Source organism: Staurois parvus, unplaced genomic scaffold (genome assembly GCF_062004578.1).
Source record: "Staurois parvus isolate SC_StPar_1 unplaced genomic scaffold, SC_StPar_1.0 ptg000839l, whole genome shotgun sequence".
NCBI classification, from domain to species: domain Eukaryota; kingdom Metazoa; phylum Chordata; class Amphibia; order Anura; family Ranidae; genus Staurois; species Staurois parvus.
The window spans coordinates 4507215-4527575 of NW_028318635.1; the positions used below are offsets into that span (position 1 = coordinate 4507215).

At 43.6% G+C, this 20361-nt stretch overlaps 1 protein-coding gene across 1 annotated transcript in view; it reads left to right on the forward strand.

Moving 5' to 3' along the window:
• The first annotated feature begins 2052 nt into the window (after positions 1 to 2052).
• UBE2G1 (ubiquitin conjugating enzyme E2 G1) overlaps positions 2053 to 20361 on the forward strand; it is a 68408-nt gene continuing 50099 nt past the window's right edge. The window contains exon 1 of the mRNA XM_089655405.1: positions 2053 to 2255. Coding sequence (XP_089511531.1) covers positions 2210 to 2255 — 46 coding nt within the window. The 5' untranslated portion in view covers positions 2053 to 2209. The remainder of the gene's footprint in view (positions 2256 to 20361) is intronic.

Sequence of the window (20361 nt, forward strand, 5' to 3'; positions counted from 1 at the left end):
GACTGATCTTCCGTTGCTGACCCGGCTTGCTCCTGACCTTGTTCTGTGGATTCCGGATTCTGACCTCGGCTAGGCTCTTCCTGATCTCCTGGTCCTGACCTCGGCTTGCCTCTGACTATTCTCTGCCTGATCTCCTGGTCCTGACCTCGGCTTGCCTCTGACTACTCTCTTCTTGATCTCCTGGCGCTGACCTCGGCTTGCCTCTGACTATTCTCTGCCTGATCTCCTGGTGCTGACCTCGGCTTGCCTCTGACTAGTCTCTTGCCTGATCTACTGGTGCTGACCTCGGCTTGCCTCTGACTATTCTCTGCCTGATCCACTGGTGCTGACCTCGGCTTGCCTCTGACTATTCTCTGCCTGATCCACTGGTGCTGACCTCGACTTGCCTCTGACTATTCTCTTGCCTGATCTCCTGGTGCTGACCTCGGCTTGGCTCAGCCTACTCTCTGCTTGAACTCCCGGTGCTCATTTTGGCTTGCCTCTGACTATTCTCTGCCTGATCTCCTGGTGCTGACCACGGCTTGCCTCTGACTATTCTCTGCCTGATCTCCTGGTGCTGACCTCGGCTTGCCTCTGACTATTCTCTGCCTGATCTCCTGGTGCTGACCTCGGCTTGCCTCTATTCTCTTGCCTGATCTCCTGGTGCTGACCTTGGCTTGCCTCTGACTATTCTCTTGCCTGATCTCTAGGTGCTGACCTCGGCTTGCCTCTGACTACTCTCTGCTTGAACTCCCGGTGCTCATTTTGGCTTTCCTCTGACTATTCTCTGCCTGATCCACTGGTGCTGACCTCGGCTTGCCTCTGACTATTCTCTTGCCTGATCTCCTGGTGCTGACCTCGGCTTGGCTCAGCCTACTCTCTGCTTGAACTCCCAGGGCTCATTTTGGCTTGCCTCTGACTATTCTCTGCCTGATCTCCTGGTGCTGACCTCGGCTTGCCTCTGACTATTCTCTGCCTGATCTCCTGGTGCTGACCTCGGCTTGCCTCTGACTATTCTCTGCCTGATCTCCTGGTGCTGACCTCGGCTTGCCTCTATTCTCTTGCCTGATCTCCTGGTGCTGACCTTAGCTTGCCTCTGACTATTCTCTTGCCTGATCTCCAGGTGCTGACCTCGGCTTGCCTCAGCCTACTCTCTGCTTGAACTCCCGGTGCTCATTTTGGCTTTCCTCTGACTATTCTCTGCCTGATCTCGAGACTACGTTGCTGTCTCACTGTGTATGACCAGGGCTAACCTTAACTACATTCCTGACCGTGGCAATCACCTGCTATCAAGCTATTGGCACCTGTGCTTCTTTGAGCCTTGTACCTCTTTCACCACATTCAGGGGTGCTTGGACTAGAGCTGCAAGGGAAGCCCTCTCATAAACTCGGCCTTCAACCAAGGTACGTGACACATTGATTGCTATAACACTAGTGGCTGGACCACATGGCACTGGTTGCTGTGTCAACATCTAAGCAACTGAAGTGTGGGGGGCACAAAAATTGGGTGTGGCTTCTGGAGTGTTGCCACTGCACCAGAACAAATGCCCCTGTACAGGCCAGCTGCCTGCATCCTAGCAACCAATAACATTTAGCATCATTGGTTGCTAGGACACTGGCAGCCAAGCCACATTATTGGTTGCTGTACTACACAACTTAGCAACCAAAGCATAGAAGGAGGAGCACATATATGGTGTGACATCTGTTGGAAGCCATATAACATCACTTTCGGAAGTGGTTTGTGGTAATTAGCCTAGGAACACCCCGTACATAGCCTAGCTGTGGAAATTCACAAGATGTTTGAATTGCTGGCACAATCCTCCTGATAACGTTTGTATTGATCACTCCAATCACAGGCAAAGCCTCCTGCCATGTCTCCTTGTAAGTACAGAGGAGCAATCCCACACCAACACTGCACAACCCAGGCACAGGTAGTGCTCCTCGTTCCTCCTGACCTTCCTAAAATGTCTACCGTAATCCGACCTCCCCAAGATGGCGCCACGTGATCTCCTTCCCCCCATCGCCCGGTGTATAGGTCACGGTGTGGGGGAAGGGCTAGATCCGCGCATGCGCGCCGGGGCTCCGAGCGCAGAGTGAGAGGGACAGAGAGAGAGTGAGTGAGGAGCCGGGGAGGGGGAAAGAGGTGACGGCTCGGACCAGCTGCCTGCTCCCTCCTCTTCTGGGTCGACCGTTGGTGTTGTTAGCCAGCACTGATCACATCGGTACACAGCATGACGGAGCCGCAGTCGGCGCTCCTGCTGCGGAGGCAGCTAGCAGGTAACGTGCCCCCTCCTTCCTCCCCGGGGTAACAAGGGAAGAGGGAGGGGAGCAGAGCCGCGCTGCTCATAAAGAGGACCGCTCCGGTGTGTGAGGGGAGAACGGGGCGGGCGGTTGTGTTGTATAGAGAGGAGGAGGGAGGGGGGCTGTTATTCGAAGCAGCCGGGGTGCGTGAGAGAGCGGCAGGAAGGGCTGACAGGCTCCGGGGGGAGGTGTAGGTGGTCACAGGGTCACCGGGAGAGGAGGAGAGATTCCTGACGCGGAAAATACGCCGTCGTCATGCGTTATACTAGACTCGGGGAATCCCCTTTGTAATGTTCTCTCGTCTACGGGCGCCTCTTTGTGTTCTCCCCACACAGCCTGTCAGGACACGGGCAGCGCACCCCGGGGACAAACTTTGTGCCGTGTGACGCTGAACGTCGGTGTGTTCCTGTACGGGGCTGGTGTGTTGTATTCATAGCGCCCCCCCCTCCTCCTCTTTGTGTGTCAGCCCTCGGCTGCTGTGGCCCGGGGCTCTGACTACTGCCAGTGACACACACAGCCCCGGCCGCCGATCTGCGCCTGCGCACTGACCCCTCACACCGGGGCCTCACTCTACACTCACATGTGCGAGGAGCTTTAAAGAGACAGAGCCTGTCATTTGTCTGGGGGAAGGGCACGTCTCTCTCCTGCCTGCTTAATGTTCACTGCAAACGACTCAGGACATCTTGGAATAGGCGTAGTCACCAAAGATTAGTTCTTGTAACTTTTTTATTTATTTTCTGGAGATTCTATAGAATTTTTATACCTGGCCATACATTATACAATTTTCATGTACACTTTCCTTTAGATTTACCAAAACCATATAATATGAGGTCAAACCAAAACACTTCAAATTGAAGGCAAGCAGGGAGGCCCTTGAATTACATAGTTGAAGGTAAATCGAAAGGAAATTGAACAAGAAAATTTGTATAATGTATGGCAAGCCTTAGACCTCCTTCACATGGGGCAGACTCTGTTTTGATCAGCAGGGGATCTGTCAAGCAGAGGGAGCAGATGACACCTTCATGTCTGCTCAGTTTGTGAAGAGTGGTCATGGACAGAGCCCACTTGTTCATGGGTGGCTAGGTGTAAATGCACACTGCTGTCCGTTTACACAAGACTACCCTCCGATTTGATTTGCCTAAAGGGAGGGGGATGGATCCCTGTCCATGTGTTTATTTTTGTGGACCTGGAGGTAGGTAGATGTGAAGAGACACAAGACCACCTGCCCATGGAGGTGAATGGTCCATCCAATCAGGTCTACCTCAAAAACTGGACCTAATCAGGCTCGTCATGTGAAAGGGGCCTTACTCAGAACACTTCTGCTGATTGATGCAGCTCAGCTGGTCAGTGCCAGGGCGCGTTCAATCCAAATATCTATGTACCCCCTTGGGGGTCAGTGCATTGTGTACAAATGCAGACATGCTACACTTTTAGGCTTGTCATACGCATGTAGATTTTCGGACGAGAACATCTGTAAGAAATATATGAAGTTTCTTTTCACATTCGATGAATGGCGTTTGAAAATTGTTGATTTTAACCATGCCCTCTAGATTTACCTCCCTTCCTGACCAGGCCATTTTTTGCATTACGGTGCTGCATTACTTAACTGACAATTGCATGGTCGTGCAATGCTGGACCCAAATGAAATTTACGTCCTTTGTCCCACAAATTGAGCTTTCTTTCGGTGGTTTTTGATCGCCTGTACTTTTTTTTTTTTTTTTTTGCACTATAAAAAAAAAGACAATTTTGAGAAAAATAATTTTTACTTTTTGCTATTAAATATGTACAGTAAAAAAATTTAAGACAAATGTAATCATATATTTAGGCCAAAATATGTTCTGCTACATGTCTTTGCTAAAACAAAAATTCCAATACGTCTAAATCAATTGGTTTACGTGAAAGTTATAGCGTTCACAAATGGTGGCATATGTACTGGAATTTTTTTTTTTTTTTTTATACTAGTAATGGCGGCAATTAGAATATCCAGTGAATTTCTTGAACTGAAAATTCTTGAACAGAAATCTGTGTATGGCCAGCTTTACACAACACACTGCACATCAGCTGTGCACCATAGTATATTTGTGTTGCATAGAAATGAAAGAAATGCCATTTTGAAATATTTCAATAAAGTGTAAAAAAAAAAAAAAAAAAAAAAATCAGTGCCTTCTGTTATAAAAACACAAGGCACCACCCCTCCCTGCTGCTACACAATGGACTCCAATCCTAACACACTTTAGAATGCAGCCTGGTATGGACAATCCCCATAAGTGCATTAGCCCCAAATAGATTAAATTGATTGTAAAAGCATAGTTTTTTTATTTTTTTTTAAATAACAAACACTGTATACTTGCCTGCTCTGTGTAATGGTTTTGCACAGAGCAGTTCTTATCCTCCTCTTCTTGGGTCCTCCACCAGCGCTTCTGGCCCCTCCCTCCTGCCAAGTGCCCCTATTGCAAGCAGCTTGCTATGGGGGCACCCGAGCAGGCTTGCTCCCAAGCCGCTGCTCTGCGTGTTTATGAGCTCTCTCTCTCATCGGCTCACTGGCTGTGATTTACCTAAGCCAATGGCTCCCGCTGCTGTCTTAGCCAATAAGGAGAGCGAGACCCAGGACAGCTGAGGCTCTTGTGCACATTGCAAAACTGAGCCTTTACAATCACTTTAAGGGCTGGTTAACACGAGATGCAGTCCAGTGTGTTTTTTTTTTTTTTTTTTTTTTTTCTTCCTCCTGTATCAAAAATACACTGACATTTGATTATATGGGTTCACTGGCATAGTTCACACCAGTGCAGACAATTTCAGAGGAAACAATAGAGAGGGAATAAGACCAGCAATTAGATACCAACACTATCACAGAAACCTTGGATAGGTAAGTTATTAAGCCTTTAGTTCCTCTTTAAACCCCAAACCGATTTGGACATGGCTCCCACACCCAGGTCATTAAATATATCCAACTTCATATAGACTAATTACATTTTCCTTTACAAAACTTTTATTTCATGCCTATGTTTGAGTGACAGAACCAGGAACATTTTTTTTGCGAGAAATCCTCCAAAAGCTCAGATGCATTTTTCTGTGTTGGTGGAAAAAGTTCTAAACCGCACTTTTATGATGCCTATTTTGTATATGCAGTGGTGAAATCCTGAATGACTGGTCTGTAGAGGCTGACACTCCATTTTTCTATAATCTGAATAGGCGGTGTTTGTATACAGTAGAGCTAAACACTGCATGATGCTGTGTCAGAATGGCCATTTCTTTTATTTTGAATTGTCCTTACAACAAACAACCCACTACATTTTCGGTTACATTTATGGCTAAAATGGCTTGGTGCTTTAAGTCTTGTATAAACAATATCTCAATCTTTCACTGAGAGCAACTGGTCGTACACTATTTGATTTATGAGCAATCATTTATACACCAATTCTCAGTACATTCAGCTACTTGATAAATATCACACAAGTGTGCTTCAAAACCTTTTCTTTTAACATTGAATTTTGGAACAAATGGACTTTCCTAAACAAAAAAACATGCTGTACGTTAATTTTTTAATTGGAGAAACGTTCTCCATCCTGCTCCTTCACATCTTCTCATCACTGCGGTTGAAAACAAATGTCAATTTAACTCCAATAAGGATTAAAAAATTGAATGAACGTTCTTAATACAAATTATGCTAGTTGCTAGTGTATGGCCAGTTTTATGAGGCGTAATGTTGATGGGTCTGATATGTATGGAATCATTACTTGTGCTTCAAAATAATTTTTTTGTGGTTTGTACTGTTGTCAAATTACCGGTAACATTTTTGATTGGCATGAGGTCATTCTGTCAGCAGTTGTATAACTGCATATGCCACATATAGCTGACAAGCTTGGGTGATCATAGGTGTGTGTGTGTATATGTATATATATATATATATATATATATATATATGAGAGAGATTTTAAACTTAACTGAAACATGATGTAATATTTGCATCTGGAATAATTTCAGATTCTGGATACTTTATTAATCCCAAAGGAAATTATTAGGATACAGTTAACATTAACCACTTCCTTGCTGCCCTAAACCAGATGTACTGCTATAGGGCGGCACGGCTGTGCAAAATCACGGAAATATATGTAATTTGCATCTCCATTTAACAATGAAAACCAGCGCAAACCCACATATTCAATTGCATTACTCAACTTGAAAAATCATTTTTTTGCTAATAAAGATATATATAATAAATTATATATAAATAAATTAATATAAAAATAAAAACATTAAATTAAATTCATAAGTCCAGTGACAAAAAAAATCAAGTGATAAAAAATCGAAAGTCCCAAAAAAATATATATATATTTAACAGTCCCGTGACAAAAATAAATCAATTTATAATTATCATTGGATTCTTCCGTGTTACTGATCCCTTCACCATCCACCAGTGCAGAAATCAACATTAACCGCACTCACCAGATATTAGTAAGTCACACGGAAGAATCCAATGATAATTATAAATTGATTTATTTTTGTCACGGGACTGTTAAATATATATATATATTTTTTGGGACTTTTTCGATTTTTTTATCACTTGATTTTTTTTGTCACTGGACTTATGAATTTAATTTAATGTTTTTATTTTTATATTAATTTATTTATATATAATTTATTATATATATCTTTATTAGCAAAAAAATAATTTTTCAAGTTGAGTAATGCAATTGAATATGTGGGTTTGCGCTGGTTTTCATTGTTAAAAGTTTTTTGGTCTTTGTACCTGTGCACAGCAGCATCTCACGGGGATTTGTGTGTTAAATAGGAGAGTCCTGGGCGCTGAGGTTTTGTTTTCTTTACATAATTTGCATCTCCAGGTAGGGGACGTGCATGCCGCTATTGGCTGCTGGGGATGTTAGTCTCCGGGTCCCGGGTCAGGACTCTGTGATTGTCGGCAAAGCTGACAGGGAAGAGACCTGTGTGTAAACAACACAGGTCTCTCTCCTGTCAACATGGACATGCTGCTTGAGAGATACAAAGCAGCATGTCTCCCAAGTAGAACAGCACACAATGTAAAACCAACACAGCACACTGTTAACACTTTGATTGCCCCAGATGTTAACCCCTTCCCACCCAGTGTCATTAGTACAGTGTCAGTGCTTTTTATTAGCACTGATCACTGTATTAGTGTCACGGGCGATGCAAGTGGCAGTTCCCACCCAGTGTCAGAATGCCAACTGAAGTCCCGCTATAAGTCACTGATCACCACCATTACTAATATAAATAAAAAAAAATCCAGTATATATACCGCCATTTTGTAGACGCTATAACTTTCACGTAAGCCAAAATGTTTTTATTAGATATGTTTAATAGCAAAGAGTCAAAAATATATATCATTTTTTTTTTTTTTTTTTTGATAGCACAAGAAAAAAAACTGCAGAGGTGATCACATACCACCAAAAGAAAGCACAATTTGGGGGGAAAAAAATTACATACATTTAATTTATGTACCGCGTTGCATGACCGCGCAATTGTCAGTTACAATAATGCGGTGCCGTGTTGTGAAAAAAGGGCCTGGTGAGGAAGGGGGGGTAAATCCTCTGGAGGGCAAGTGATTAAACAAAAACAACACAAAATCACTATAACAGGTGGGAACAAAACGCAATAACGATAAAATTATCAATAACAGCAAGTTATCGTATACAATAACCCGGGGCTTAAAATTTCAAGTCCTGAGCTACTAGCCAGGCCTTAGAGTCACTTGCCACCAACAAACACACACAGAGACACCTGTACACACACACAGACATGTACATACACACACGCACGTACAGACACACGCACGTACAGACACGCATACACACAGATTATTATTATTATACAGTGTTTATATAGCGCCAAAAGGTTTTCTCAGCGCTGTACATTATAGTGGGGGGACAGAACATGAGACAATACAGTACAATACAATACACGAGGGGTTCGAGGGCCCTGCTCTTTCGAGCTTATAATCTAGGCGGGAGGGGATAGTGGTACAGGAGGAAGTGGCAGTGGGGGATAGAGTGGTAGGAGGAGTGGAGAACGGCTGTTAGGTGAGGGTGGGGTAGGCTTCCCTGAAGAGATGGGTTTTCAGGGTGCGCATAAAGGTGAGGAGGGTAGGTGACAGTCTGATGGATTGGGGTAGGGAGTTCCAGAGGACGGGGGAAGTCCTGGAGAAGTCCTGCAGTCAGGCGTGGGAGGAGGAGACCAGGGAACTAGAGAGTAGGAGGTCTTGTGAGGAGCGAAGAGCACGGGTAGGGTGGTATTTGGGTATCAGGTCAGTGATGTAGTTTGGGGCAGCATTATGAATGGCTTTGTATGTCAAAGTTAGTAATTTGAATTCAATGCGTTGGGCAATCGAGAGCCAGTGAAGGGATTGGCAGAGGGGGGTGGCAGAAGTGGAGCAGTTGGTGAGGTGGATGAGTCTAGCCGCTGAGTTCAGGATAGACTGGAGCGGGGATAAGCGTGTGTTGGGGTAGGCCGGTGAGAAGGGAGTTGCAGTAGTCTAGGCGTGAGATAATAAGGGAGTGTACGAGTTGTTTATGGGTGTCTGGGGTGAGGAACATGCGTTTCTTGGAGATGTTGCGGAGGTGGAGCCTGCATGAATTTGATAGTGATTGGACATGAGGTTGGAAGGAAAGGTTTGAGTCCAGGGTGACACCTAGGACTTCGGCGTGTGGGATGGGATTGATGGTGGCGTTGTTAGTCGGAGAGGATGGGGGGGGGGGGCGTGGGCTGAGGGGAAAACTTGGAGCTTGATTTTGGAAAGGTTTAACTTGAGGAAATGGCGCGACATCCAGTCTGATATGTTGTTTAGGAGGTGGGTGATGCGAGCAGATAGTGAGGGGGTGAGGTGAGGGGTGGAGAGGTAAATTTGTGTGTCATTGGCATAGAGGTGATAGTTGAAGCCGTGGGAGTATATCAGTTTGCCAAGGGAGGAGGTGTAGATGGAGGACAGAGCCTTGGGGGACCCCAACAGAGAGGGGGAGGTGGCAGCGTTATAGGTAACGCTGAAGGAGCGTTGGGATAGGTAAGAGGAGAACCAGGAGAGAGCAGAGTACCTGATGCCAAGGGATTGTAGATTAGTAAGGAGGAGGGGGTGGTCGACTGTGTCGAAGGCCGCAGAAAGGTCGAGGAGTAGGAGGACTGAGTAGTGGCCATTAGCTTTGGTGGTTAGCAGGTCATTAGTGATTTTAAGTAGGGCGGTTTCGGTGGAGTGTAGGGGACAGAAGCCAGACTGTAGTGGATCAAGGAGGTATCAAGATACATGTACATACACAGAAATATGCACATATACAGATACACACATGTACATACACACACATGTACAATTTTACATGCATACACAGACATGCCACCATCTCTTTCCCCCCCAATAAAAAGTTGCAGTACTTCGTTGTTCACTCACAGAACCGGGTACTGCACTCTAGGGGGAGACAGAGAGCACAGCACACACTCCTTCCTTTGCTTTAACTGCGCTCAGCTATTGAGCAGTCTGACGGCTCCCAGTGCCAATGACAGATCCGGCCTGAGCTCCGAGTCTGCTCAGCAACACAGCCCTGGGGGACACACTCGCCCCCACCATAATTTCCACTTGCCATTGGCGAGCAGGCGAGTGGAAATTTCAAGCCCTGCTGTCTACATGTCATATCACTATAATGGAGTACAGGGAGCTGGGATATACATTACTGTATACATGTTATCACTATAATGGAGTACAGGGGAGCTGGGATATAAAGTATATTACTGTATACATGTCATATCACTATAATGGAGTACAGGGAAGCTGGGATATACATTACTGAGTAATGTATATCCCAGCTCCCCTGTACTCCATTATAGTAATATGACATGTATACAGTACTTCTTGAGTCCCCGCGGCGCTGGAGAGGGTGTCTCCTCTCATCGGAGGAGAGGGGACCTCTCCTGCACTTGTCCTCTCAGCGGCGGTGCCGAAGACAACTGGAACTCGGCTTCACAATGAGGCTTGGAGCACAGCCGCTCCATCATCTGTGCTCGCCGCTAGAGAATTTCTCCTCGCATTTGGCGAGCGGCATTTTCAAGCCCTGCTCTATGGGATTCTCTCACTAAAAATGACATTTTTGTTGCAGATGATGCCTAAAATCTGACTTTTTCTTAGTGCAGACTTCATGGAAAATCAGTGAGCCAATCTCACAAGCAGGAAATTACAATTTTGGGGGTGTATGGTACATCAGGGTCATATGGAACAACTCCAGGTTGTCATATTGGTGTCCTTTTATGAAAGCGAGATCAGCGGTGATCCTAAGGATTGTTGCTGATCTCCGCTGATCATCTGTTTCCTAAACCACTAATGATCTGAAAACATGTTCTCCGCTGATCATCTCAGCACACAGATGGCCAGTGTATGAAGGAGTGATGTCAGCCCACTGACGATCTGTGTTCTCCCTCCAGATTGTCCAGCCCAGCGGTGGAGAATCGGGGGAACCGCAAACGAAGCAGAGGTAATTTACCGCTGCTTAGTAAACTGTTTGATTTCTTACAGTAATCTCTTGAGATTACAGTAACAGTAGCCGTTTTCTAGCGTTCAAAGCGTTTGTAGATTGCTTCTCTCCTCATTCGGAGAAGCAATCTACACCGCTTCATAAAAAGGCATTCAGAGAACTCTCTCCTCTGAGAATGCCAGAGAACTGAGCAGCGGTCATCTACTACTGCATGATAAAATGACACCATTGTGTTGAATTTTACAGACAAGTTTTTTTTCTTTTGAATATTCAATTACAATATGTCTTGTTTAGCTACAAGAAGCATTCAAGTCAAACCAGGACTTTTAGTTTTACAGGTATAAAAAGAGATGCTAGCTTGTCAGTACTACACGCAGTAGTAAGTGGCAAGTGTGTCCTGATAGACCGTGCACATGTTGTGGGCTAATCCAGAGACCGTTAAGATGGCAGACAACAGTGTTAGTTCATGCATGGAACAGCGTGTGGTAATGAAGTTTCTTGTGAATGAAGATGTACAACTTGTGGATATCTAAAGAAGGCTTCAAGCACAGTACGTGATGAGACGCTCAGCCGCAGTAAGACATTTGAATGGTGTAAACGTTTCAAAGATGGCTGTATGTCAATGACATTGCCGGCTGTGGTGGTTCACAACCGACAGCAGTTACTCCTGTGAACATTCAGCATGTGGAATGTCGGATCCTGGATAATCGAGGCGTAACCTCTCCTGAAATTGCACAAAAATGGATCTTTCTATGGGAAAAGTAAACACAATGATAACGACGTGAAGCAGGCTGCTCTAAGATGGTTCAGGCGTACTGACAAATCTTTCTATACTGAAGCTTTCCAGGCACTAAATACTGGAATAAGTGTATAAATGTAGTAGGGGAATATGTCGTAAAATAAATGCAGTTTCTACTCCTTGAAATTTGTTTTTTTATTATATAAACTCAAAAGTCCCGGTTTGACTTGAATGCCCTGCGTATTATGTATGAAATTACATAATTTTTTTTTCTCTACAAAAATTGGGGCCTGGTCTTGCTTGTAATCGTAAGGAGCAAAATTGATAAGCAGTTGGCACAATTGCTGAGGAAAATGTTTTCTCAGTGCGAATAAAGTTTTATATTAGATGGGGCAGGTCTTGGCAAAGTTGGTTTGAATTTAGGAGCCAGCTAAAGTCAGGAGCCAGTTTTTTTTTGTTTTTTTTTTAAACAAAGCTTTATAACCATGATACACACAAATTGGCTAATGCCGGAGGAGAGGGGAGTGTGGGAGAAGCTTTCCACACAGCAGCAACGGATCCACTGGGGCAAGGGGCAGAGAACACACTAAGGTGTTGGTATGTGAAGAAGATGATTTACCCCCTTCCTGACCAGGCCATTGTTTACTATATAGTGCTCTGCTACTTTAACTGACAATTGCACAGTCATGAAACACTGTACACAAATGACATTTAGATCCCTTTTTGCACACAAATGGAGCTTTCTTTTGGTGGTATTTGATCACCACTGCGGTTTTTATTTTTTGCGCTATAAACGAAAAAAGCAAAACTTTTTAGAAAAAACTAAATTTACTTTTTGTTATAAAACATATTCCATAAAAATGAAAACAATATAATTTCTTAATACATTTAGGCCAAAATGTATTCTGCTATATTTCTTTGGTAGAAAAAAAAATCCCAATAAGTGTATATTAATTGGTTTGCATGAAAATTATAGCGTCTATAAGTGATGATGTACTGAATTTTTTTTTTTTGGCAATACTAGTAATGGTGGTGATCAGTGACTTATAGTGGGCCTGATAGTAAGGCAGGCATACTGACAACACCAGTGACACTAATACACTGATCAATGCTAATAAAATGCACTATATGAATGACACTGGGTAGGAAGAGGTTAACTTCTGGGGCAATCAAAGGGAGTGTAATGTAACTACACTGTGTTCTGATTTATTAAGGGATGTGCTGGTTTTTATCCGACACATCGCCACTGTCAGTAGAGAGCTTTGTGTTTATAACACTCGCTCCGATGATTGGCGGATCCCTGCCATGAATCATTGGCTGGGACCTGGTGATCAGCATGTTGGGGAGCTGGGTGGACGGGCGTGCACTCTACCCGGAAATGCAGACTCGCACTCCTGGTGCCAGCAGTGAATGGACTGACAAAAGCCCAGGCGCCAGGATGCAATTTCTATTCATCATGGCAACCTGGTGCCTGGGATTTGTTGAGCTAAGGTATGGGGGTCAGTGGGATTATTTTGACTGCCACTCATGCAGTCATTTCATAATGTGGTTTGATGAAAGAGAAATCTAAAGTTGATCGTATATAATACAATTTTGGTCAATGTCCTTTTTATTTTCCAAACGATTACAGCATGGAGCCCTCAGATCAAACATACATTGAATAGTTTGTTCATATAGATCCCTGCATAACACAGCTGTCTCAAAGGTTTAGAATAAAATGTCTTTACATTATGGGGCACTTGTTCAGCTACAGCCACTGTATAACTTGGTTTTGAAAATAATTCTGCTGTTCCAGCAACCAACCTGTTATTGGTTTTAAATATAAAACCTTTTTGAAAGCTACAGTTTAATAAAAGTCTGAGGTAGTGGTACCTGCAGTCTTAGTAGAGCTAGGAAGGGAAATGAGACTCTTGTCTTTTATCAGAGTAGGGATGTAGTGCTTTTACTACATATAGTGCTTTTACTACATGGAAAAGGTGACTATCAGCTATGCTACTGGCTTTTCAGCTACTTTCAGCTTGATGGGTAAAACAGACCCCCCAGAACAATATACAAATTGGTCACATTGCTTACAGCTATTGTTCCTTGTACAGAGACTTGTTTCAGGCAAAGGTTATGCATGCAAACATTCCTGGCCTTAAACTGCCCAGATATTAGAGAATATGTGACTGTACCTAGTGTGCAGGGTATTGTATGATTATGAGCTTAAATTATCCTGGTAATGAGTGGAGAGGGAGGTGAATTTCGGGTTATCCAAGGGGATATAATCCTGACTGGGGCAGGATTTCATACCTGCCTAATTGTTCCATTTGACAGTAGGAAGATGGCTGCTTTTGGGCCTACCCACAGATAGAAAACACCTGGAACAGGCAACTGTCCTCTTGTGCTTATGAATACTCCAACTAAGTAAGCCTTCCTGAGAAAAAAAAGAGGCTGCCATTGCAGTTCTCCTGACTAGTTGCTGGCTTTAATACTTTGTTACTGACCTGGAACAAGTATCCAGACCAGGTAAATCAGAAGTTCATATTTGCTGTCTTGTTTTGTGCAAGTGATTTAGAAGATGGGCATTACAGCCAAGCCGCTAGCATTTTGGGAAGGAAGTCGGCAATGAAGCTACCCTATTAATCTCTCAAAAGGTTTTCTTAACTCTTTCACTGCCAGAGCCATTTTTGCATTTTTTTTTTTTTATTGCACACATTTAAAAAATCATTTTAGGCCTGAAGATTACACACAACCTCCAAAACATGTATTTTCTAAGAACAGACACCCTAGAGAATAAAATGGTGGTAGTTCCTATTTTTTATGTCACATGATATTACAAAGGTCTAGGAAACACATAATTTCAGTAAATATCACACTAAAGTGAATTTTAGGGCAACAAATGCAATAAATTACCCAAATTTTGGCAAAATATAAAAGAAAAGTAAATGGGTAATGAACATGCCAAACCTTACATTTGTGTACACCAATGAAAATGAGTCAAACTTCAGCACCCTATATTTTCTATAGATGATGCTTAAAGAGCCCCTATAGGTCTGCGTGCGCGGCGATATGTAACGTTTTCACACCTAGGTGCCCCAACGCATGCATTTACATTTATACACATTTTTGGTGGAGGGGATGTTAAGAAAAAACAAAAACAAAAAAAGTTTTAACCTTTTTTTTTTCCCTTTTCCCATCACATGGGGACACAAAGTCCCCTATGTGATGATTTTTTGGTAACAGGTTCTCTTTATTGAGACATGCAGGGTTTAAAAGACCCTGCATTTCTCCTCTGGGCTCCAATTGATATATTACAATGAAAACCGCATTGCAATGCATCTTTCCCCGGCTATTCTAGCCAGGAAAGTAACTGTTGTGACCCGGAAGTGATGTCATGGACGTCGCCTTCCAGGTCACACAAAGAAGGGAAGGGGACGGATGCTCATCCGCTCTCCTCTCTCCCCTGTACCTGCCATGGCTCTCCCCTGGGCCGCAGATGGGCAAGCGGAGCCCAGTTACATGCAGGGGAGTGTGCCTGCTCCCACTTTGGCTTGCACAGCAATATGTAATGTGTTTTGCAATCAATGTTTAAATCTTTTACAATGTATGTGCTTACATGTGGGGGAGAATTTATGTGCTTGGGTGTAACTTTAATTTTTTACAGTTAAAGAATTTTTTTTTTTTGTTTCAAAGGGGACAAAAATTTGTTTTTTGGTGACAGATTCTCTAATGACACATCCAGTGTCTAAAAGACCCTGGATGTCTCCTCAGTGCTCCACTGAATGTGGCCAGGGAAACTGACATGGGGACCCGGAAGTGATGTCAAGCACGTTGCTTTCTAAGTCAGCAACAGGTGTCCGCTCTCCTCCCTCCCCTCCACCGTCCAGCACCCACTATGTCGGTCCTCGTCCCGTAGATGGGCAAGTGGAGTCCGGGATACCTAGTGGGGGTGCCGTTACTGGGGATGTGTGGATGCAATCGGGTGACAGCGCAGTCGCCCGAATGCTTCCACCTGACAGACAAGAGTCTGCTTGTCAGATTTACACACATTTCTGGTGGCTGCGGCCACCAAGCATGTGAGTAAAACTCCCTACTGTCAGGTCCATACAACGTACGCACATGGCAGCGAAAGAGTTAAGGGCTTTTTCATTCTGCCACAGTGCATAGCACACAGCATGGAATGTGTGTTTGAGCATGCACTATAATGCATTTTAACCGGGCACATTTTTCAAAAATATTTAGCCGTGCATTTTTGCAATATATTCGCATTCAATGTTTTATCCCTTTTAAAGACCCTGCAAGTACAGAAAATATTCAAGTTCCTGATGTGGGCTGACAGCACAGCATTTTGTGAACTGGAATCTCAAGAAATGGTTTCAGCCTCTCCTAGATGTTCTCCCTTGTGTAGACATCCAAAAGCCTTGAGACTGCTTGCTGGGCCCAACACCCTGAATGTTGTGTCAGCAGATTCAAAGCTGCTAATTGAAACTAGAGCAGTGGTGGTCAACTTGAAAATTATAGAGGGCCTCAAGTGCGGCTCCCAACATTTCGGAGGGTCCACCTCAATGCCCAAAATTTTTTGTCCTCCTGTGTTTTTTTTTTTTATGCAGACCAAAGAGAAAGTGGGAGTAAAACTAAGCCCCAATATTTGTGAAAGTATTTGTAACAGCCAGCATTGCTACCAGTGACCTCGGTAATACCCCCCACCAGAGAATTGCTGCCACTGACTGCAGTAACCTCCCAAGCATTGCTACCACTGACTGCAACAATAACCCCAGCCCCCCCTCCAGGCTTGCTGCCACTTACTGCAATAACTCCCCTGTATTGCTTCCACTGACCGTAGTAACCACCCCATAGCATTCCTGAGGCTGACCATAAAATGTAACCCTACCGCCATTGGTGTTACTGAGTGCAGTAATAACCAACCAGCAATGGTGCTAGCAACTGCATTAATTGACTCCCAGCATTGGCAAAAGCAACCACGATATTCTCCCACCATTGGTGGCAGTCGCTGCAATAATAACCCCTGGCTTGATGGTCAGTGGCAATGCTGTTAAATTCTTCGTTGCGCTTATGGTCAGTGAAAAAAATGCTTGTGTCAAACCGCAGGCTGATATGAAGAGAAGAGCAACATAGCTAGCACACAGTATAAATGGCTACTCTTTGTTTCCCCAGCGCCAATTAGAGGTCTGTGTGTTGATTTTACTACTTTGTCAGAGATTCGTACAGTCATGCTGTTTTTCCCTTGTGGTGAAATTTGTTCGTTACTTACGGTGTAATAAACAGCCAGGTTGTACCTGGTGAATTGCATCTGATTTCACAGCAGGTTTGTGAATAAATTAGCTTTTTTTTTTTTTTCTAGCAGAGTTCTACAGTGGACAGTTCTGCCTCTGTGATGAGATTTGTGCTGCTGTTTGTACTTTGGAGGGAACTTTCAGACCTAGAGCTTACTAGTGTTAAGAAAGCAGATGGTGATACAATGTGTACATATGTGTACATTGATACAAACAGGGCAGCATATTTTACTTACCAGTTGCAGCACTAGTTCTGTACACCTCTGAGTATATTGAAACGCCATTTCTTCTCTTTTGAGGAAAAATGAATTCTGTACGTGATGTAATAATAGCCCTTTTCCCTTTTGTCCCACTGTATATTGGGGCATTTACGTGCTTTTTGTTTTGTAAGCCCTTGATCACATAGGGTGTACTACAGCGTATGCTCTTGCAAGGCTACCTGCATGGTGATGCATGGGTGTTCATGCATCATTGTACAGACAGTCCACGGGCACAGCTGCTGGTCCCAATTTGGGTCAGTGTGCATGTTCTGAAGTGTTGCTGTCTGCGTACGGGTGCACAGTCCTAAATGGATTTCAAATTGGAAGTAGTGGCTGTGTCCATGCAGTGCTGCATCTCAGTTGACATCAATGGTACTGCCTACATGGGGATGCATGAACACCTGTGCATCCCTGTACGGGTAAACACAGCCTCACACTGAAGTACGCAGTAGTCTGAATGATTTTTGGCCTTGCCAGTGAATAACTGTGGTGCAAAAATTGGTATCAGTTTAAATAGGCCCTGACTATACATAGAACTTTTCACTAATCAGAATTTAATGGGTGATCACAGGAGATGAAGGGAATTCATCCGATTGTGCAATCATGTTCAAGAGACTATTGTCTTAGAGGGAATAATCCCTTGTTTGGAGAGATGTTCTCATTTCCTGCTGTACCTGGGATAGGAATTGAAAAGAAATACTGATGGGGTGTTGAGTTGACCATAGACGATGCAATTTTCTTTACTTTGATTCATTTAGTGAAGGTAAAGGAAATTTTTATGTTTACTTTCTGAGACTTTTACATGATAGAATCCAGGAGGTTGAGGAAATTAATAGCCAGCAGACCGTTAGTAATCACAGCCTGAAAGGAGGTTTTTCACGCAAGCTTATTTTGAATTGTCAAAGGTAAGCTTATATTATTCTTTCTCTAGGGCGGGTTGTTGCTGAACACAAAAAATTGAAGAAGCTTCTGTTCTGTTGGAATGAAGCACTTTCAACTTCTTGTTTGCTCTTTTTGTTACATTTTTATCCTAACTCTAAGTTCTAGTTATATTGCCCTCCATATTTTAAACCTGGTGTTTATAATTAATTCTGTGGGTTTTTACTTGTTTGCTTTCTTCCTTTATTTTACTGGTGTTCTTTTTAGTGTGGGATGTTAATCCTAGTCCACCACTTTTAGGCCTGTGTACAGCCATGTATATGTAGTACATTTTAAAATAAAATAATCTTCAGATAAATATTAAACTGAACATTAGTTTTGAAAACCTGCTTTTTGGTGGTGAACATTAAACCTAGAAGCTATGTATTAATAGGGGTCCTCAGTGAGGAAGTTCCTTTTCCTGTAGGAAATACTAAGCCATGCTGGAAGTAACACAAGCTGAGAGGAGTGACGCAGTGCATCAAAGACAGATAACTAACATTGCTTCATACTGCTCTTAAAGTGGTTCTAAAGGTACAAGGTTTTTTACCTTTATCCATTCTGGAAAAAACCTTCTAGATGCACACCTCCCCCTTCCCCCACCCCTTATACTTACCAGAGCTCAATCTAGCAGTGTGCACAAGAGCAGCGTCTGATTCTCCTCATTGTACAGGGAAGCAAGAGCCATTGGTTCAATCTGCTAAGTCACAACCAGTGAGGAGGGGGCAGGGCTGAACTACGCACTGTATGGACACAGAGCCAGCTTGGGAACGAGTATGCATAAGTACCCCCCCCCCCAGAGCAAACGGCTTGTTGTGGAGGAGCAGGATCACAGGTGGGGTACCTGAGAAGAGGATCGTGTCTGCTCTGTGCAAAGCAGGTAAGTATAACATGTTTGTTGTTTTACAAAAAAAAAAACCTTTTTAGACTCACTTTAAAGTTTTCAACCTTTTATGGCAGAAACAATTGAGTACTTTTATGGAAAAGTAACAGAAAAAGGGGTTTCTTTTGGAAAATGTATGTTTTCAAATTTTTTTTTTTTTCCCCATTTTTTTTTTTCATTTTGGCAAACCAGGTAATTTCTATTTTGGCTTCTCTTAGGTATTTATGAAATGGCATATTATCTATAGAGATGGGAAACAAGGCAGTCTGTTGCCTTACTTGCAACTTTAGTCTGACCTTTTCTTAAGCAGGCAATACATCAGAAGAGAAGTATGGGGTTTCCCCTCCCCCATTATACTTACCTAGGTGAATGAAGCATCTATCCGATGGTTCATCTGTCCCCCAGCTCTAAGGGTGACATGATCGCTGAGTTCTCCTCTCCACTTTGAGAGCGGGACTGTCACTTGCTGCTGTCTGTTCAGCTCATTTGCTGAGAAGCTGAGCCGGGTTGCCGCTACAGAGTCTGGGGCAGATACCGACTGTGAAGTTGGCATCTTTCCCCAGCCTGGACTGGCTGAGTGACATCCGCCAACAGCAGACTTCGGTCCTCTGTCAGCTCAAACTGGGTCACAGGAGAGCGAATTGCACTCCTGTGATCCACAGGAGAAGTACAACCAAAAGAGCTTTGGCTGTACTTCTCCTTTTAAGCTGTGGTTGCAGGAAAGAAAATTGTATGATTCCTTCTTCAATACAGTCAGTGTTGATGGGGGATTCCCTCCTGTAGAACTATTGTATTCTGGCAGCGGGAAGTTTCCCAGCCATCAGAATACAAAGATCCCTGCCAGCTGCTATAGCTGCTGGCAGTGATTGAATGAAAAAGCCAGACAGCTTGTTGTACTAAAGTCAATTGTTGGAATGACTTCAGTACAACCAGCCCTGCCCATACATGGTTTGAAACTCCGCTGGTCCCTGCTTAACCAGCCGAACTTTAATCCATCTATGTCATGCTTTACTTTGAGAGAGAGCCTCATGGCAATTATATAATTAAAAAAAAAAATCAATAATTGCTGTATGTTTTTATAGTGAACCTGACCAGGGCATATACAGTACATTTATTTACATATAAATTGTAAATAGGCTTGAAAACCGTGGAGCAATTCTTCCTCAAAATTCACAAGAGAAGCACCAAAGTTGTTGCTCAAGTCATTCTCTCCAAGGTGCTGAATTATTTCACAGCTTGGCCACAGACTTGCTTTAAGCCTGGGTTCACACCAGTGCCACTTGTCATGCGATTTGACAGTTTAAATTGCATGACAAGTTGCACCCTATTGTCCGCAATGGAACTGTTCAAATTGGTGCGACTCTGACTCTTTTCGGAGTCGCACCTATTTTGAAAGTAGTTCCTGCACTACGTTTTGCTATTTTCAGGGCCTACTTGCATAGACAAATGTGCATGAAGTCGCACAGATGTCTTTCAAGTCACACTGACATGTGACTTCAAGTGAAGTGAAAGTTGCACGA